This window comes from Hoplias malabaricus, chromosome 2, assembly GCF_029633855.1.
Source record: "Hoplias malabaricus isolate fHopMal1 chromosome 2, fHopMal1.hap1, whole genome shotgun sequence".
NCBI classification, from domain to species: domain Eukaryota; kingdom Metazoa; phylum Chordata; class Actinopteri; order Characiformes; family Erythrinidae; genus Hoplias; species Hoplias malabaricus.
This window is the reverse complement of record NC_089801.1, coordinates 67,595,290-67,614,011: the sequence shown is the minus strand read 5'-3', so window position 1 is coordinate 67,614,011 and position 18,722 is coordinate 67,595,290. Positions and strand designations below refer to the sequence as shown.

General features: G+C 37.7%; 1 protein-coding gene across 2 annotated transcripts; it reads right to left on the bottom strand.

Annotated features, from left to right (window-relative positions):
• Positions 1-602: 602 nt before the first annotated feature.
• pknox1.2 (pbx/knotted 1 homeobox 1.2) lies at positions 603-18,057 on the bottom strand. 2 transcript variants are annotated; one of them, XM_066661115.1, is made up of 11 exons: positions 17,970-18,057; positions 15,396-15,507; positions 11,655-11,785; positions 10,859-11,030; positions 10,320-10,487; positions 9,746-9,860; positions 9,412-9,509; positions 8,843-8,971; positions 4,013-4,089; positions 3,268-3,431; positions 603-2,763 (listed from the first exon to the last, which is right to left on the bottom strand). In XM_066661115.1, the coding sequence occupies exons 2-11, from the start codon at positions 15,444-15,446 to the stop codon at positions 2,564-2,566; spliced, it is 1,305 nt and encodes a 434-aa protein (XP_066517212.1). In that variant the 5' UTR covers positions 15,447-15,507; positions 17,970-18,057; the 3' UTR covers positions 603-2,563. The 2 variants fall into 2 exon arrangements, with proteins under 2 accessions (XP_066517212.1, XP_066517213.1); XM_066661116.1 differs by lacking the exon at positions 17,970-18,057 and adding an exon at positions 16,474-16,512.
• Positions 18,058-18,722: the final 665 nt, after the last annotated feature.

Here is an 18,722-nt window from a genome sequence, read left to right as displayed (position 1 = left end):
ATTAATATATCATGTTAAAACTCAACTTCACTGAGCACTCCTTCACTGGCTGCAAATAAACGACATCAGAAACATTACAGCGCTACCTGCTGGACAAACACATCATTGCACTGCTTGAAGGGGACGTCCATTATGCATAATTTAAATAATCAAGATGTGAACAAATTCATTGGGAGTTATTTTATGTTAAGATATATACTAGCAAGTCAGAATGCTTCATCATGGTGGTGAAGGTAATTAGATGTCAGAAATGCCTCTAAAATCCAGCGTGCACTGATGAATGAAACAAGGTAAAAGTGTTTGTAATTTTTGTAATTTGCGCAATGGTGTTGACACTTTACCTTGTTGGCAAAATATTAAAGTAAAGTAAAGACTTATTTAAAAAAAAATATCATGATTTTACTGGTATTTGTACAAAGAAAATCTGCAAAGACTTGTGTATATTCACTAGTCATGTCTGAGTGTAAAAAATTTCATTTTTTTTTTTTTTTTTTTTTTTTTTGCTGTAAATGTTCCAAGCCAAAAGTTCCCTACAATGAATGATTTAACAACACAGACACTCTAAATTATTTAGTAAGGTCTATAGTCAGGAATAAATCTCAAAAGCAAAAGCACTGTACTTAACTGAGTTTATTACAAAACAGATAAAGGCAAACATGAGCGTGTGTGTGAAAAGCAGCAAGAGTATCCTAATAAAAAAAAAAACGTAAAGAAAAAACAGTGAAACATTTAAAGCAATATTTCACCCTAGAATTTTCTAATGATAAGAGAAAAAGAGGTGGGCGCTTGTTAGCCTGACAATAACAAATGATATAAATTCATGATTTCATTCATTGTTAGCCTCCGTTAGATTTGGCTTGGGTGAAGTATTCCTTTAAAGCTCAAAGGGAAACATGCAGCATGTGGAAAGCCAACATGCAAAGCTAACTGAGGTCATGCTCGCCATCATCTGACCTCATCCCACTGCATCACAAGACGATGGCTCAAAAATAAAACCCCAGCTTAATCAGAAATGTTAAGCACCTCACTTGAAAATGCCAAACTGAACAGATATCAGTTTGACACCATACTTCAAAAACAGACGGACCTTGGGATGTGAAGAAATATTAATATTTGGCAAAATACAGTCCGAAAAACAAAGAAATGAGACCAATCGGCTACAGTTTTACTGAATATGAAATGGTACATACCAGGAGTGAAATTCAATGCAGAAACTGGCCGACTGTACATTTTTCTTAATAGTTTACATTGTGCAACGTCACACACTTTCTGTAGGCCTACATGTGTTCTACTGTAAAGTACATGATGCTTGTAAATAATAGTGTTTATGTTTACTTTACAGCAATAAAGTACAAACCCATGCAAGAAATCTTTACATACTCCAAGTACTAAATGTCTCGACTTGATTGTGATGGTGAAACATTGGTGAACTTTTGATAAAGCACAGAGAAATGCTTAACAGGGCAGCAAGTAGTTCATGACTTTGCCAGTTTTCCAGTGCAATAATGGGGAAATCATGATGGTAGTGTGTTTACGATTCTAAAAACCCAGCCATTTATGGTTTAATCCTCAAAACATAGCAAGTGTCCCTTCTCACATTACAAATACTGACCTTAAAGAGAACATATATTATACCTTTATTGTTAATCTATGATGCGTGTGGTGGTTTCCATGGTGATTATGAAGAGGATGTGCTGTTGGACAATTAAATCAGAATTGAGGCCCATCTCATGTTATACGAAACATCAAACATGTAAGGCCTTGTATTTTCCCCCTTATTCAGTTTATTACTATTGCAAAACCACTTTCCGAGTTATGAAGCATTATCAAAATTCCCCAAAACAGGGCCATCATATCAAAAAGTGATTTTTGTTTTTCATTGCCAACAAAAACTGAGCCAAAAAAAGAAGGAAAAAAAAAAACTCACAAAACCTGCACCAATTCATTTTGACAGCGAAATATAAAAATAGTTTCTTCTTCTCTGGTGCCTGAAAATGATGCAAACACAGGCATGCAAGAGACATCACCTCAATGTCTTGGTATTCAAGGAGACAAGGACGAGTAAAGCCAAATCATCCAGCATTGCCTTATGTTTTCTTTCATTATTTTCTTTTTTTTTTTTTTTTATATTTAGTTTTTTTTGCTGTGTTTTCAACACGGCCGTTTACAGTAACATACAAAAAGTGCATGAGGTTTCCTGTGTGCTGCTGAAAAAACAAAAAAAAAGTTTCTGAAATGAAACCAATGCATATCCTCACTGTGCGAGAAACCCCAGACATGTTGTATGCTTGTGCTTTTTTTGTACTTTCATGTGTGACTGTGTTTGTGTGTCTGTGGTGGTTTAACGTGTATGGCTTTGAGCCTTCTGTTAATTATTCATCAAGTTGTTTGACAACTTGAGAATCCATAATGTGATATACAGTACACGGCCATTCATATGAATGCTGCATTGAGAAAATGTCTCTCTGTCTTTAATTCTCTCGTTAACAATAAACTTAAACGCGTCTCTCAGCGTCTCAGAGTGCGAGTGTGTGTGAGGGTAAATGTGAGCAGTTTCTCCTTCCTACAGTGAGTCGCTGGTTTCCAGGCCTAGCCTGGTCATGTCAGAGTGGGATAGATTGTCCTCTTCATCGTCTTCATCATCATCGTCATCCTCACTGTGGCCTCCCATCATCACCTGCTGCATGGCCAGCGTTGCTCCATCTGACGTCAGCGTCTGCAGCCCGTCTTCTCCTGTTACCATGCCAACTGCAACCATGGTACCTGGCACAGTAAGTGCAACATTAAATTAAGAATATTATTAAAAATTAATCAAGTTTCCCAGTGGCTAATGGTTCTTATTACAGGAAACTTTTCCCTCTAACTCTAAACAGAACTGAATATAGTCCTATTCTCTGAAATATACTGGAGCAGCATTTATAATTCATATCCTAAACTTGAAATCAGTAACACATGTACGCAAACAATTAGAATAGGATTATATTTCGTCATCTGAATACAAACATTTTTGTGTCTTATTTTACTGTACCGTATTTTTGTTTCTGGTTTAGAAATAAGTTTAAAAATGTTCTAAAATTAACACAGAATGTAAATTGTCAGTAATGGCAATCCATAACTTAAGTATAGTGTACGAAATCAACAGTAACAACCCCAGATTTGTAAGGATTCATTAGCCAGTGCACCATGTCCAAAACCCAACAAATCAAACTGACACTTCAGCTAATAATACATCACTGTGCTGATTTGCAATCTTGTGACAGACCGTACCGTCCTCCATGGCAACCTGTTGCTGTGAGACAGTTGAAGCGAGGGAGTCGGGCCAGAAGCGCTGGAGGGGGCGTGTCTGTGGGGTCTTTTTTTTGCTCTTGGGTGTGTCTGATGAGCTGGCATCCAGCATGGGCTGCAGAATTCGCCTGCGTGCATTAATGAACCTGTGGAAAGAGACAGAAACATTTCTACCGAGAGGGTGTAACAAGGAAGAACAAGTTGGTTACTCAGGGGAACATTTTGCACCTCTCAGGAGGTAAAGACTCAAGTCTGTCCCCAGCAGGAAGTAGGTTCTCCATGCTCTGTCTTTGTTGAAAAATAAAAAAGAAGCAAGACGTGTGCACTAACAAAAAGGCCTGTAATTTTCTTAAGGAAGCAAAAAAAAAAAACATGTTTGATCCTGACATTAATGAAATACGGTAGATCTTTATATAATAAAAATTACCCCAGGAAAATGTATCTAATTTAATCCTTGTTTTCCCTTTTGTTTAATGTACCAGAAATCACCTGAACAATCGCCTTTTTTTCAAACATTTCTTGACCCTTTACTGTTGGAATGATTGTAATACTGTATCTTTTCATTTGAAAAACTCACAAGCGGGTCATAAACCCATGGTTCATGTGAAGTTAGTTTTCTATTTGAGTTCAAGTTACACTAACAGCATTAATAGGGATAGGGATTTAAAATGTGGTCAATCCCTCAAGAAACTAAAGCGGTGCTTGGAATCATGACATATTAACTCACCAATTGTTGACTTGTAGCAGGGTAAGGTTAGTCTGCAGGGCGATCTGCTTCTTTTCATCTTCTGTGGGATATGGGTGCTGAGAGATATAAACATTCATACGCTGATCAAGCTTCTGCTTTCAGACATAAACTTCATAAATGTACAACAGAGTTGTCCGTGAAAATGAGATCTTCATCATACCAATATATCCTCTCTGTCCTATTAAAAACATGCATTTCCATTTTTGTGTCTTTTTAGTTTCCTACATCAGCAGCTTTCCAATAGAAATGCTCCTGGAATAAAATCTTTTACACTGACTTCTAATGAAAGTTAAGACTCCCTCCTGTAAAGTTGCAAATTTGGGAGATGCATGTTTTTAATTGGACAGCAACGATATATTAAATCTGATCGCAATTTCCGTTTTTGATTTATTTATGGTGAACAGGAATTTGAAGGGAAATTAACAATCTGAAGGTTGTCTTCACTGACTTGCCACAGATTAAGTGAACTTAAGTCTACTAAAACAATAGGTTCAAATAAGCGCATAGCTTTCTTCACAGGCTGCTATCAAACAACGCTCATTAAAATGGTCTTGGCCATGATTATTAAAAAATAAGATCAAATCTAATATCTTGGGGGCAGTCATGGCCTTAAGGTTAAAGAATTTAGCTGGAGACCTGAGGTTTACTGGTTTAGTTTCCAGGAACGACAGGAAAAAATAATTCATCCCGGGCTGAGGTGCCCTTGAGCAAGGCACCTAACAAACAAACTCCTCCCTGGTCATGGAGATAGTTGGCAGCCCACTGCTCCTGTTGTGTGCTTGTTCACTGTCCTGTGTGTGTGTGTGTGTGAATTGCTCACTAATGTGTGTTTGTGTTCACTACCACGGATGGGTTAAATGCGGAGGATCAATTTCTATAAGGGGATTAATAAAGGTAAATTATTTTCTTTTATCACGACATTGAATACATTCTACTTTTATTTTATGTTGTACATTAGAATTAAACAAACTGTCATTGTTCCTGTGCCTTTAGATCTAACAAATAACTTCACAAAAATAGTGTTTACACATGCTGCTTTTACATTTTGGTTTTAAAGTGTCAATACGTGGTTTGTACTGGATTATGTATATATATATAAAAGGATATAAGCCCTTTAACACCCAGTACTCATGAGGGTGTCAAAGAGCCAAAAACTCTTAAAATATCTCACTGTGATCTGCCACATCTCCTCATCTCTGATGACCTTTCGTTAGCTCCTCCAGCCGCCGAGTCAGATGAGAGAACTAATGAGAGTGTGGCATGTGAATGTGTGTGTAGACATTTGTGAATGCTTCTGGCCATCATGTGTCTGTCATTCCCTTCTCGATTCTCCATTAACGCTTTCTTTTTCCACATCCACCTAGCTTAATACTTTTTCCATAGGAAACCAGCATGTGACATACAATGAATCGCTCATAAAATGTTTTAATCTGTGAATATTACATTTAAAATGACAATGAATTAAGCTATTATATCCTAAAGTTAGATGTTATTCATGCATCTGTGTCTTATTTGGACTACTGTAATGCCTAATTGACTTACCTTTGCCAAGGTGCTCTGGCTCAAACTGATTTCAAACTACTGGTTTTTACAAGTCTCCTTTTACGTTTTGTTTTAATTACTTCTTTACGAAATACTTAAGCACTATTTATTTACTTTAAATTATGTCTAAACAATTATGCACCAGTCACCTGTTGTGCCTCCTTATGTCTGGTGCAGTTAGAGAAACATTTGAGCCCAATTCCAGATTAGCCAACTACATCTAAACTGTAAACTATAAACCTAAACTAAAACTGAACTGTGGAAAACAGACTACATTCAAGCTTCAAGGTGTATAATATTTTAAGATTGACAATGTAATTTTGTACTGTAATGTTACGTTGAATATGAAATATGCATTCATTCATCAACGTACAACATAAATATGTCCCGCATTCAACCCATCCCTAGCCGTGAACACACACGCCCGGAGCAGTGGGCAACCATTCCAGCACCCAGGGGGCAGTAGGAGGTAAGGTGCCTTGTTTAAGGGCACCTCAGCTGTAGATATTTGGGGGAGGAGGAAGTGCTGTTGCTTCACTCCCCAAGCCCCTGATCTTCCTGCCGGCGAACTGGATTTAACTGATAACTTTCAAGTCCCAAGCCATTGTCTCTAAAGGCCAAATTATACTTCACCGTTGACTTGACGCTGAACTTACGCCGTTGTGAGTGTTTATACTTCTGCAACTCTGCAGTTACAGCGCCACGCCACTAGGGCTGAATCTCAAACATATTCCTCTACACTTTGTAGTATGCAATGTTATGGTGTATGGTGTATGGTTATGGTCATTGTTTGGGACATTGCAGAGTTTACATGAGGTGCCAGGAAAGCAACAAATACAATGCCGGCACATTTTTCTGCATGATGCTGCTACTCTTTATTTGTTTTTCCCCAAAGACATCCATATTTTTTTTTGTTCAACATTTTTATTCATCCTAGACATTCAAACCATGTCTGAGGAAATCCCTCGCTATGAATTTGCTGCCCTCTGCAGTCTCTGTGTGTGGAGAAGAGGACTTCATGTTCCTGTACTTCTTCAGTTCAACATAGACAATGTCCACCTACTGACCATGACAGTCGAAGCGTTCTGTGGTGACATGATGCATAGTTACATTTCTGGAGAGGTGCACATCAGTGCTTTGCATATGGCGTAGGTTCAACTCAGAAGTATAACTTGGGCTTATCTTTGCGCTACAGCTACCCCCAAAGCATAAGACCAAGACTGTGATTACTTAACAAATCCATGCTGTTTGAAGCAAGGGTGTGATATTTAACTAATTCTAACTGGTGATCAAATCCATTACTTTTCAGTTATGGTTTTCTAGTTATTTAAGTGCAAAATTATAGAATGCAGACAATTCTGATTTAATTACAGAATTACACTTTGAGAGAGCAAAAAGCATAAATACTTTCACTCCAACAGCTTGGCTTCTCTTATCATCTCAAACATCTCTGGGAAGGAATTTTACTTTCTGGACCTGAACTTGTCAATTCTGCTGAGCAAGGGGAAAACTGCATAAATTAAACTCCTTAAGATAAAGTTTCTCCTTTCTTTAGTATAAATTTACTGCATGTTACAACGCTGCAGCGCAACAAATTGCAACTATTGTTATGTAAATACATGTTATTGTTATGCAAATATAGTCTAAATATTATTAGACACTAACCCACACAATCCGCTTGTTAAGTGTGATGCCACGCATTAAATTTTGCCATTTCCGGGTCCAATCGCCCCTTTGGTCTCATGTCATACATACATTCATAAGACATGTATTTACAGTTTGAATGAAGCTGAATATCTCTATAAGTTCTGTTATCTTGGTTTAGGGGTTCATTAAAAGAAATACATTAAACGTTAAAAGAAGGAAATGTGTCTTTGGCAGCACTTTTTGTACATTCATAGCTTATTCTGATTCGCCTGATCTGCCGTGTGTTCTGAAGGTGCTGCTCCGTCTCTGGGAGCAGAGATGCCCCGGAGAGAGAGTCGTGTCTGCCAAAGCTTTATTTCTGAGAGCTGAGGAACTGTGAAGCGAGATGTGTCTCCAGCTCACGGTCAGTCCCAGTATTCTAACGGGTTCAAAATCGTTCTAACGATTATGTAATATAAAGTAGCTAGGGTTTGTACAGAAAGTAGCTAGAATTTGTGCTAGTCTTAGTATGTTTTTTCTAGAAGGTCTGAAAAGTCACAAAATTTAGTGGCAAAATCACTAAGTTGGCCATACTGAGCGGTAGGGGTGTGCAAAATGATGATCATCAAAATGTCAGATCGTGAACGAAGTCACTACTCTGTACGACTACTGAATTAAAACCAAAATAAATCATTATTCCATACATGAGATCTTATCCTCGCAAAAAAAAAAAAACAGCTTTAATGACACGTCCATGAAGTCTGTAGACCAATCAGGGGTGAGAGACAACGCAGAAAGTTTTATATGGCAACAGCAAATAAAGTAAACAACAATCACAACAATATATAAGTTTTCAAAGCTTAGATCCCTTTCACTGTCTGCCCTTTCCCTACTGAGACCATTTTAAACATAGGAGGGGGAGTAAGGGAGGCGGGCCTCACTCTACAGCCAATCGGGGAAAGCTCCCTCCTTCCAACACGTCTGGCCTTAAAGGGGAAGAGTACTAGGTTAGAAACAAGACTAAATTTCAGAATAAATCTAGGTGAGTCAGTTTGTTTTCCTGTTTAGTGAGGGTCAACAGCCATTTACAGAGGTGCATGAGATTAGTCAAGGAAGGTAAAAGTTAAAGTGATGCCGCTAAGCTTCCATAATTAATTTTTTTCTGCAATAAAATTAATAATCTTCCTTATGAAGAGGTTGGGGTCTCTGAAGATTCCAAAAGAAGTTTCCAAAGAAAAAACCCAAATTAAATTTAGAAAAGTGCCTGAAATATTTTGTTGTTTTGATCATATTTTCACCACGAAAGATTCATTTCAATATCTTTAAAAATTCTGAAGGATTTTCAGTAATATTACTTCATAAAATTGCCTGTAGTTTATTCACTGCCTCAAGTATGTAATTTATTTAGGAGTGTTAAGAGGTTAAAAACCAGCCTGAATCGAGATAAAATTGAGATTGTGATCCTGAAAAAAAAAAAAAAAAAAAAAAAAATTGTGATAATGTATTTTTGCCATATCACGCACCCTTACTGAGCAGTGATTTGAACCCGGACATGACCTCTCACAAGGTCGATACGTCACGACTTAACGAGCGGATTCAAATCCTTGTAAAATTCTAATTTACTACAATAGCTCTCCTTACCCCGATGTGCTGGAAAAGCCAAGAGCGCATGACGCTTGTGGCATGTTTGGGGAGAATGCCTCGTTTGCTTTTAGATGAACCTTCATCCTGACTCAGGAAACTCAGATCCTGATTCAACTGCAGCTGAAGCTAGAAAACATGTACACACAGGGTAATTACAAGTGTGTTCGGGGGTGGTGAGAGGGTGCATTAGTTAAAAGTGTGTGTGAAATTGTATAGGATGAACGTATGCCTGAATATAAGACTATGTAGTAGTGTGTGTACAAAAATGTAATGTAATGTGTCATTTCGTTAACCATAAATCAGCAGTCCACATTATGAAATAAATCAAATGAATTATCAATGTCATCCTTTTGGACAGGAGCTCTGTTAGAGAATTCAGAAATCTAATTTATGGAAAAAAGTACATAAAACAATAGACATGCATTTTTTTAGTCCATATAAATGAATATACCATAATCATATTTGTGTATTTTAGTTATAATATTTTAAATGTATCGTTTAAACGTATACTGCAAAAAATGCTGAGGCCTGTTTGGGAACGATATTGTTGTGTGAGAGTGTGCCACCTGTGAGTTCTGGATGTGTATCGTGCTCGGTGAGAGCGCTTGGGTGACCACCTGGCCTTCTGGAGTCACAACAGTAACTGGCTGATACACAGTACCACCTGAGTAAACAAACAAACAAAAAAAAAAACACATACACACAGTCAAACCTCAAAAAGCGGTACCATATAAAATTGAAGACTTCAATAAAACACACTATTCCATGATAAAAAAACACACACATTATGTTTGTGAAAAGTAGCAGGGCGCTATGAAGAAAAACAGAAAGCATAAGAAATGTATATAGAAAAAAACAGAAAGCAGAAAACTATTGTAGTACCCAAGCATAAAAACATACCTGACACCACTTGTGCAGGGTTAACTGTTGTCACTGTAACATTGCCCTGTTGCAAGGCAGATGCGGGTACTACAATACCCTGGGGACTTACAGTTCCAGAGAAGGAGCTAGGGGTCTGAGAAAACACAAAAACAGAACAAATCACTTACATACTTTAGTAAATAACCATGTTTTTAGTTCATCCAAAGTATTATCTAGTGTGAACTCTATTTGGTTAAATATAAAATGTGTCATAGCATTTCATTCAATACTGCACTGTTGTGTTTGTTCTCCAGAATTTACGTGCAAGTATATTGTATATTTCTTTTATGGCAAACTGCAAAGTATTTATGGGGTAATCTTCGCACATGTATGTTGTGTTCCAATAGGGTAACCTAATGCAAAAGAAAACATTTTGTCTCTCTGCCCTAAGGATTTAATTTTTTTTAATATATATTGCGATTTCATTAAAATTCAGCATTGTATTCACAACTTCATTACATTCCTGAACATGTTTTTCTTGTAAAACAAATGATTGGACCCTCATTTTTGGCACAATTAAGTATGGAATTTGCATGTGTATGTGTTTTTGTACCTGTGTGGGTGAGTATGGACTGCCTGGATCAGTGCTGCTGAGCAGAGTCTCACTGTTCATCTTGGTTTTCAGACAGGCTATGTAGCGACTGCAGAAGTCTTTACACAGATCATTCACCTTCTCCAGCTCCAGTAGGTGGATCCGCAACACCTGGATCGCCTTCACCATCTGCAGCAAGCCATAATTTTTACGTTTATAAAGTAAGTCAAGGCAGTTTTAAAGCTTTAGTGTGGTGAATGATTTGTTACATAACAAATTCTGTTATGCAATTATCTGTTATCACTGTATAACATTGTAAATTTACCTAGCATTTTATGTAGACGCTGAACATCAACTGGATTGACATAAAATTTCAAATATATATTTTACATAAGTGAAATTTAAATTTAGGCTCATGGACGACTGATATGCACTCTTTTCCAGGGTTGAAACCAATAAGGCTCATGAAAGCTCATAACAATTCAGGAATAAAAGAGTTTTATACATTTTCATTAGCAGTGAATCAGTAAGTGACAGCAAAAAGAAAGAAGGCCCCTCACCAAATTGTCGAGTTCTGGGTCTTCACTGAAGAAGGCCTTGCTCTCTTTCTCTTGGCTCCGGACAAAGTTTTGGATGTCTACATCAAAACTGGCCGATGTCACACACTCCGAGCTTTGTGTTGATTGTTCACACTTCTCAAAAAGTAGTGCCAGCAGGGGGAATAAGGGATGTCTATCACAAAAACAAATATATTTTTACTAATATTAAATCAATTTTAAAAGTATTCTACAAATCCAAAATATATTCTACTAGACAATACATTGTTTAACAAAACTGGAAGTGAAACAAGAAAAAAATGCATGTTTGTAAATAAAGCAACTGTTTTAATGTATCAAATCCCAGAATAGCCTTATGGTTGTTCAGAGGTTTGAATCAATACCATTAAAAACCTTTGTGTGTAGTTTTTAACATTTCTATACAAATCTATATTGTGTAAGTTATTGTTAAATAAAATATTCATAAACCTGTGTTCCTGGGCTACAAAAATAACATCATAAACACATTTTTAATTGTATGTGATACATGACATTTTATTCTTCTAAGGTTAGAAAACAAGATGGAATAAGTGTTCGAGAAGTACCAATGAAACTCATGATATACCCAGAAAGGTGCTTTGTGGTATGTTATCATGATCGCAATACCATACCGTTATACCGTCAACCAGTGACGAGTGATTCCAAATTTTGAACAACTGTGTATGTATACAGAAAAAGAACACATGTTGTTCAGTGATAGAGCCAAGGAAAGATGGAATCAGAGAGACAGAGAGGGACAGACAAAGAGGGAGCGTGCTACCTGTAGATGGCCGCTTTATGGGCCTCCATGGGGTTCTGTGGCTCGGCTGGCACTGGGTTGCTCTCTTCCTCCTCTTTCTCCTCTTCCACTTCCAACTTTGTCTCTCCCATAGCATGCTCCTCCTCTTGCATCTATGCAGGAACCGAGAGAGAGAAAGAGAGAGAGAGAGAGAGTGAGAGAGAGGGGGATAGAGATAGAGAGAGAGTGAGAGATAAGGACCAAATCTGAAAGTAGTTCTGTTTTGAATGACGTATGATGATGGTGAGGATGCTAGCAGGCTAGCCTGCAGTTGTTAGTGTGTGAATGTGGGTAGTGAAGAACACACAGCATCCCTTTCATACCCTAAAATGGACGAGTGAGAGGGCAGAGGAGTGGGGGCTGGGTGGTTACATTCTAGGATGGGACCCTAAAGGAACACGTGGGATTTTAAACTGTGAGTGTAAAGGGCACTGAGACAGCAGACACAAATAATACTCAAAAGCTAATATTTCCAGTTACTTGACCTGATCTTTATGTTTTCTCAATATTAGTTTTACCCATAAATATTCCTTTTGTATCGTATAACACAATAAACCAATATACAGCGCCATCCTACTAACTTATGATTATATTTTCAAACTGCATTATGCATTGTTTTGAATATTATTTTATCAACATATTGTTTGAATATAAACCATCTGTAATATAATATAAACTGGTCATTTACCACTGTTATAACAAATTACTGTTAATATATATTCACTACATCAGTACATGTCTTTAGACCAACAGCCAAGTCCTGAAAAACAGACTCTGCCTATTTCTGACTTTAATGACATAATAATCATAACAACGTCACTAGAAGGCACATCAAGTGATGCTGCTGTTTAAAGCATCGTCTGTTTCTTAATAAAAACCCTGTACTGATTACTGATTGAAAATTCAAAGAAACTAGAAGTATGACGTTAATCATATGATGTATGAGAGAGTTGCCACATTTGTAAAAACACCTTAGACGCGAGCATGACATTAAAATAATTGCTAAATTTATACATACATACATACATATATACAGCTGTAGCTGTAAGAACAAACGTCTTTTTGTCATGGAATATCTTTCTATAAATCAAAATATAACCACTGACTGCTTATCAAAAGCTTCTTTATATTGTTCAGTTACACAAGCACACAGCAGACAGCGACTTTTTACAGAGAAGGTGATATAAAACACAGCTATTCAGACAAGGCTGTTAAACTCCCTTAAACTTACAGCCTGCTTCTTTCAATATGTCATCTTATATTTTTTGCTACTGTATGTGAAACCAATGTATAAACTAAACGGAATTAACTTGATTCATGTCCCTGTTCACATTAGGCATGATAATAAACTATAAGACAAATATTTTACATGGACATCACCATGCACCACCAGTAAGGATTTTTTTTTGTGTGTGTCCTCGCCCTATTAACCCAGTTTTTTTCAAGTAAACATTCGGAGAAACTCACTGACACTGATTCACTCATAATGTAGTCAAATGCGATACTGCTGCATTATAATATCACAATGAATGAATTAACTATTAACTATAACTTGACCATACTTGTTGGCTTAATTACTGAACGTAATTTACTCAGATTGCACCCAATGATTCCGGGCAGGCTCCAGACCCACCATGATTCGGAACAAGATAAGTGGAAGAAGAGAATAAATGAATGAACGAATGAATGAATGAGTTTAATCAGAATTTATTCAGATATCCTGATGAATTGAAAAGATTATTTGAAAGGATTAATTAATTAATTGTTTTTTTCTTGCATATTTATATTTTAAAATATATACAAACACTCACTTTCTTATGTGGGGTGTATATATTCGTCATACATACATTTATTCGTGAATATTTGGAGAAGAACCTGAGTACCTCCACAAAACAAATAAAGTATATATAAAACACTAAAATACGTAATGCAAAGCATGAAATAATAATCATAACAAGCAATAAAACACACTAGAACAGTCCACCATCTCTGTCACTGTCTTTATCTCTTTCTCCATCTCCCTCTCTCGTGCAGGCACAGGCCCATGTGATTGAGTTCATGTGACAGGGAGCAACAATGGCATTGACTGAAAAGATCATTTTTAAAATACTCTTTTATGTGCATCTAAAATATCTTGGGTCAGTCTCGAGTGTCTTCATCTTTGACCACAGTGGTCAGAGGTCTTGTAATTCACATGATCAATACTTTGATAACATTTGTGAAAGTTACTGGTTGTGTAACAAATATTGAGATGGTACGAATTTGCTTTTTATAAACCAATTTTTCTGAAAATAAAAATAAAAGTCAAATTAAAACTGAAAATCTGTTAAAAACAATACTTAAATACACATCCACCTGCACTCATTTTAGATGTTAAAAATGATTAAAATGTATAATATAAAAAAAAATCTCATAATTAATTTGTTACAAATTAATTTTATACTTCAAACTAGGAACACATTATTGTTTTATTTTCTATGTTCCACTAAGCAGTTTTAATTAAAAAAAATTAAAGTTAGGAAAGAAAATAGGGCAGCCGTGGCCTAATGTTTACACAGGAGGTCTTAGTACTGAAAGGACATTGGTTTGATTCCAACAACCAGCAGGAAAACTGGGTGCGGTGAGAATGAAGGAACAGCACTGTCCTCGTCCCTCAATCCATGACGGAGAGGCCCTTGAGCAAGGAACTAAACCCACAACTGCTCCCTGGGCGCCGGGGATGCCTGTTGTGTGTGTTCACAGCCCCCAGTGTACGAGTGTGTGAGTGTGTTTACTGCCACAGTTGGGTTAAATGCGGAAGACATATTTTGTTGTACAGTGACAAATAATTGCACACGTTGCATATAAAATCAGATCTTTTCCATACGTTTCTAGAGGACGTCCTCTTATTATTGAATTGAAAACAATTAATAAACTAACAAATAAATAGCATGGTACTGCCAAATCATTACAGTTCAGATAGTTAAACTAAGTAGTTAAATAATGTAACTACCAAACACAAAGATGTATTGCTTCTCAGGGATATTACAGAATTATACACTGATATGTATGTAACCATATAAGTAAATATTAAGAAACCAAAGACTAGACAGAGATCAGGATTAAAATGATATTGTTCCCTTTTCCTCAACTGCCAGTCACTACTAGTAGTGAAGTAGCTTTTATTGTGCCCGAGGGAAATTTCCAGTAAATAACAGTGGTGGGATTTTGAATATAGACAAACAGCCGCAACATTACCACAGTATAAGCTACAATTCAAACACAAAACAATACTGTATTGGTTTGCAGTGTAATACTTGTATTCATATATATTTGATCTGAGACACTGTTTGTGCATAAGAGTGACAAGTGGCTAGTTTTTTTTCTTAAACATTGCTAAATTAACACACCAGATAGATTACTTCAAACTTTCTGGAGTATCTGATGCTTAAGATATGAATTAAGAAATGTCTTCATTTAGAGATGTATTTGGCATGATTAAAAAAAATGGAATTAATCACTGATGCTTTAACAGCTAGATTTTTCAGCAGTACCAACAACTGACAAGACTTCTGGTATGGTTAGCATATAAAAAATCTTCAGGAGAATTACCACAAGCAACATTATAGGTTATACACTATTGATGCTGATATATAGTCACATGGACACCCAGATTGACTTTTATTTCTTTGTGCCGCTAGTTTTAAATAGTAGGCATTATAAACAAACACAATCCTTACTCACTTGTTCAGCTTCCTGAAACTCCTCCATTGCCACAGATGGGGAAGTCATCATAGTTACTGTTGCTGCTGACAACACTTGAGCATGTCTAACGCGCCCAGTTTCAGCACCACAGCTGGAAGGACACAGGGCATCTTGCATTATACACAACAATGCTTTATTCTTAAGCATTTAACAGATATACCTCATACACTTACTATACATACTGAGCAACATTTCAAATATGCAAAATAGATGGCTGCTTTATACAGTGCAACCGAAGTTACACCCAATAATTAGCTGAAGTTTTTAGACACTTGGCAAAATTTGATTTAGTAACAACTTGATTAATGTTTATTACCAAAATTAATTAAATGATAATCGTCCTTTTATAAGCACTTTACATACATCAGTGTTTGTGAAAGTTATACTTGGGGGCCTTTGTTATTTGTAGTCTTTATCTGGTAGCTGGTTTGTTAATGAATCATTAATGTTAAGTGAGGTGTGCTTTTGCTTTGAATAAACTCATGGTTTGAAGTGAGACATTTGGAGCGAACCTATTTTGCAAACAAAACCATGAAACAGTTTACTTCTTAAAACAAAGTACTCTTCTTAGTTTTAGTGGTTTACATTTATTTTTAGAGCACTTCTTGCAGCATTCCTTCTTAATATTTAATTATTAATGTAATATCTTCATGAATAAATAATGCGTATTAATATATAACAAAACTCAGTACGGCATGGCTAAGAGTCATATCAATACATCAGGTTGTGGGAATAAGCTGTGCCTAGAAGAACCTACGTTCTTGGGGGTATATTGGGATTCAACTAGTGATTTGTAGGGAGCCCTGCTGGTGACATCCCTTCAGAATAAAACGAAGGCATGAGAACAAGATATTACACTTCTCGTTGCCACGCATTATCAAGTACTTGGCAGACCGTAACATCGTCATGAAGAGATGTCAACAGCTGGGCTCTGTGGGCACAAGGTGATTTTTCAACCACAAACACTCTTACTGCATAATGACTTTAAATAATGTGCTCAGACGTGTAATGAATAATAAAATATACATCCACGTTAAATTCTAAAGGTTGTGTTCACCTTTCTAAATGTAGCACAAGGGCAGGCCTGGACTGAAACATAAGATGTGTGTGTGTGTGTGTGTGTGGTCTCCAAGACTTAGAGGTCGTTCAACTCCTAAAGTGAACTTTTAGCTCATGGGGGTCCTCGGGTGGGGGGTGGTCAGAGAGCAGCAACATTGCTTCTTCTCATGTACAAATAGAGTATCGTGTACAAGTATTTCCATCACACCTAACCGTGGTTCAATAACAGAGTCAAACGGTAACGGGAACACAGAACCGTTACTGAATCCGTCTCCTGTAACGGAGCCGTTACCGCAAAGACTTCACACGGGGCTGCGGTGAAGAATGGCGGTCAAACGGAAAACTGACAAGAAACAATCCGCTCCCGCTATCTTTGGTCGGATGGACTGCTACAGTCACAGTTAATACACCCATTCTTGCGATTTATCGCAATTTAGTCCTTAAAATGAACCGCCGGGAGCGGAACAGGCGGTTTCGCCTCCGTTAATGTCAGGTATTTTTCCGTAGCTCTTTCCAAACACCGCCACGGCCGCCATGTTTCCCCTAACCGTGTTTAAACACTTCCCCTCTTTAAATGGATACAAAACCGGAGATACCCCCCTTTCTCGGGAAGGAAATGACTAACGTAAAAATATCCACTGCTTCGGCCTGTGTGCTTTACGATAACGGACTTCTTGAATAATCCAAACTCGACAGCGTCCTGTTAGAATGCTGCGGTCCACCTTAAGTGCTGCAGTAGTTCTCCACTGACCGTTTAAGGTGGAATGGAAGCTTGGGGAAAAAAACTGGTGAAAAGCAAACGAACTTAAGAAACGGAAAACCCGTAAGAACACGCGGTCCTTCCAGGGGAGATGAGTTAAGTTATTTATAGCATATTAGCTGATTTAGCCCGTTAAACGTTATAACGTGAACGTATACAGTCGTAAATTATTTTTATAATCCCAAATGTCTCCCGCTTCTTACTGAGTGATCAGTTCCACCTTAAATGGTGCAACCGTTTAAGGTGGAATTGACAAATGAAGAAAGAAGCTGGGGGGGGGGAGGGACGTCGTCCGTTACACGAAGAGATAGAACGGTCATTAATAACGACTCGAGAATGAGAGACCGACTAAAGAAACACTCTGGTACGCCGTTTCTCCGTTCCTTCAGTAATAATAAACACCTGCCCGTCGTGTCTCAGTAATTCTAGGGACGGAGGGACCGACTCTCCCTCGCTGTGAACTGCCCGCCATTCGCGCTGTGCTAAAGATCATCAAAAAAAAGAGAAGCGCTGGGCCCTCGCCGCCCGCTGCTCTCGCCCTCCGCCAGCCCAAAGCAAACCGCCATCATATTCTCTTTTTCCCCTGCCGTCAGAGAGAGAAAGACAGGCAGCGGGAACGCTCTCGCTCCCCTCGGGCCGCGCTCTTTACTGCGCCCCGCGGCTTTACAGCGCTGAGCCGAGATCGCCCTGATTGATAGCGAGTAAAAAAAGGGAGATTTTGAGTGACAGCTTACCTCAGTGCCAATCTTCATCACAATGACAAGCGGCTGCAGCAATCGGGACCCGCAGTTGTTGCATTGCGTCACCACGCACGGCACGCAGGCCGCTTTGCTCATGAATATTCATGAGGTGGGAGGAGACGCCTTACGCTTCACAAGAATGGTCCTCGCCCCCTGAGAGCGCTCACTGTGTCCTATGGGAACTAAATCTTTAAATACACAACAAGGGTCCCACTAATCGTGCTAATACAATACTGGGATTATGTCTAGCATTTATCTAACTTTATTGTTCACTCTGTTAGAATTTCATACGCAGTTAGGGTCTACAAACTGTTCCTGTCCACACTCTCACACAAACATGTGAGAAAGTTCTTTGTGACCATTATGAATACAGAGAACAGCAGACATTACTATATTTAAGTGATGACTAATGATAATGCAATTATTATTATAAAATATTCCACAACTTTTGAAAATGGCACTATATACTGTACAAACGTCTGTTAGGGTTATTAGGTACACCCTGTCAGAGTCAGTGCTGTACTGAGAATAATCCACTACCTAAATGATGCTAGGTGACTCTCTTATGGGGTTCCTGACCACTGATGAGTGGGATAAAGCAGGGCAAATTATGCAAAGGAACAGATGGACTACATTCTGTTACTGAAGGGATGCAAAATACACCTTTATGGAAAGCTGACCTTTAAAAAGGGACAAGTGTAGATGCAAGAGTGTGTATATTTTGTGGTCAGTGATTTTATAGTGAAA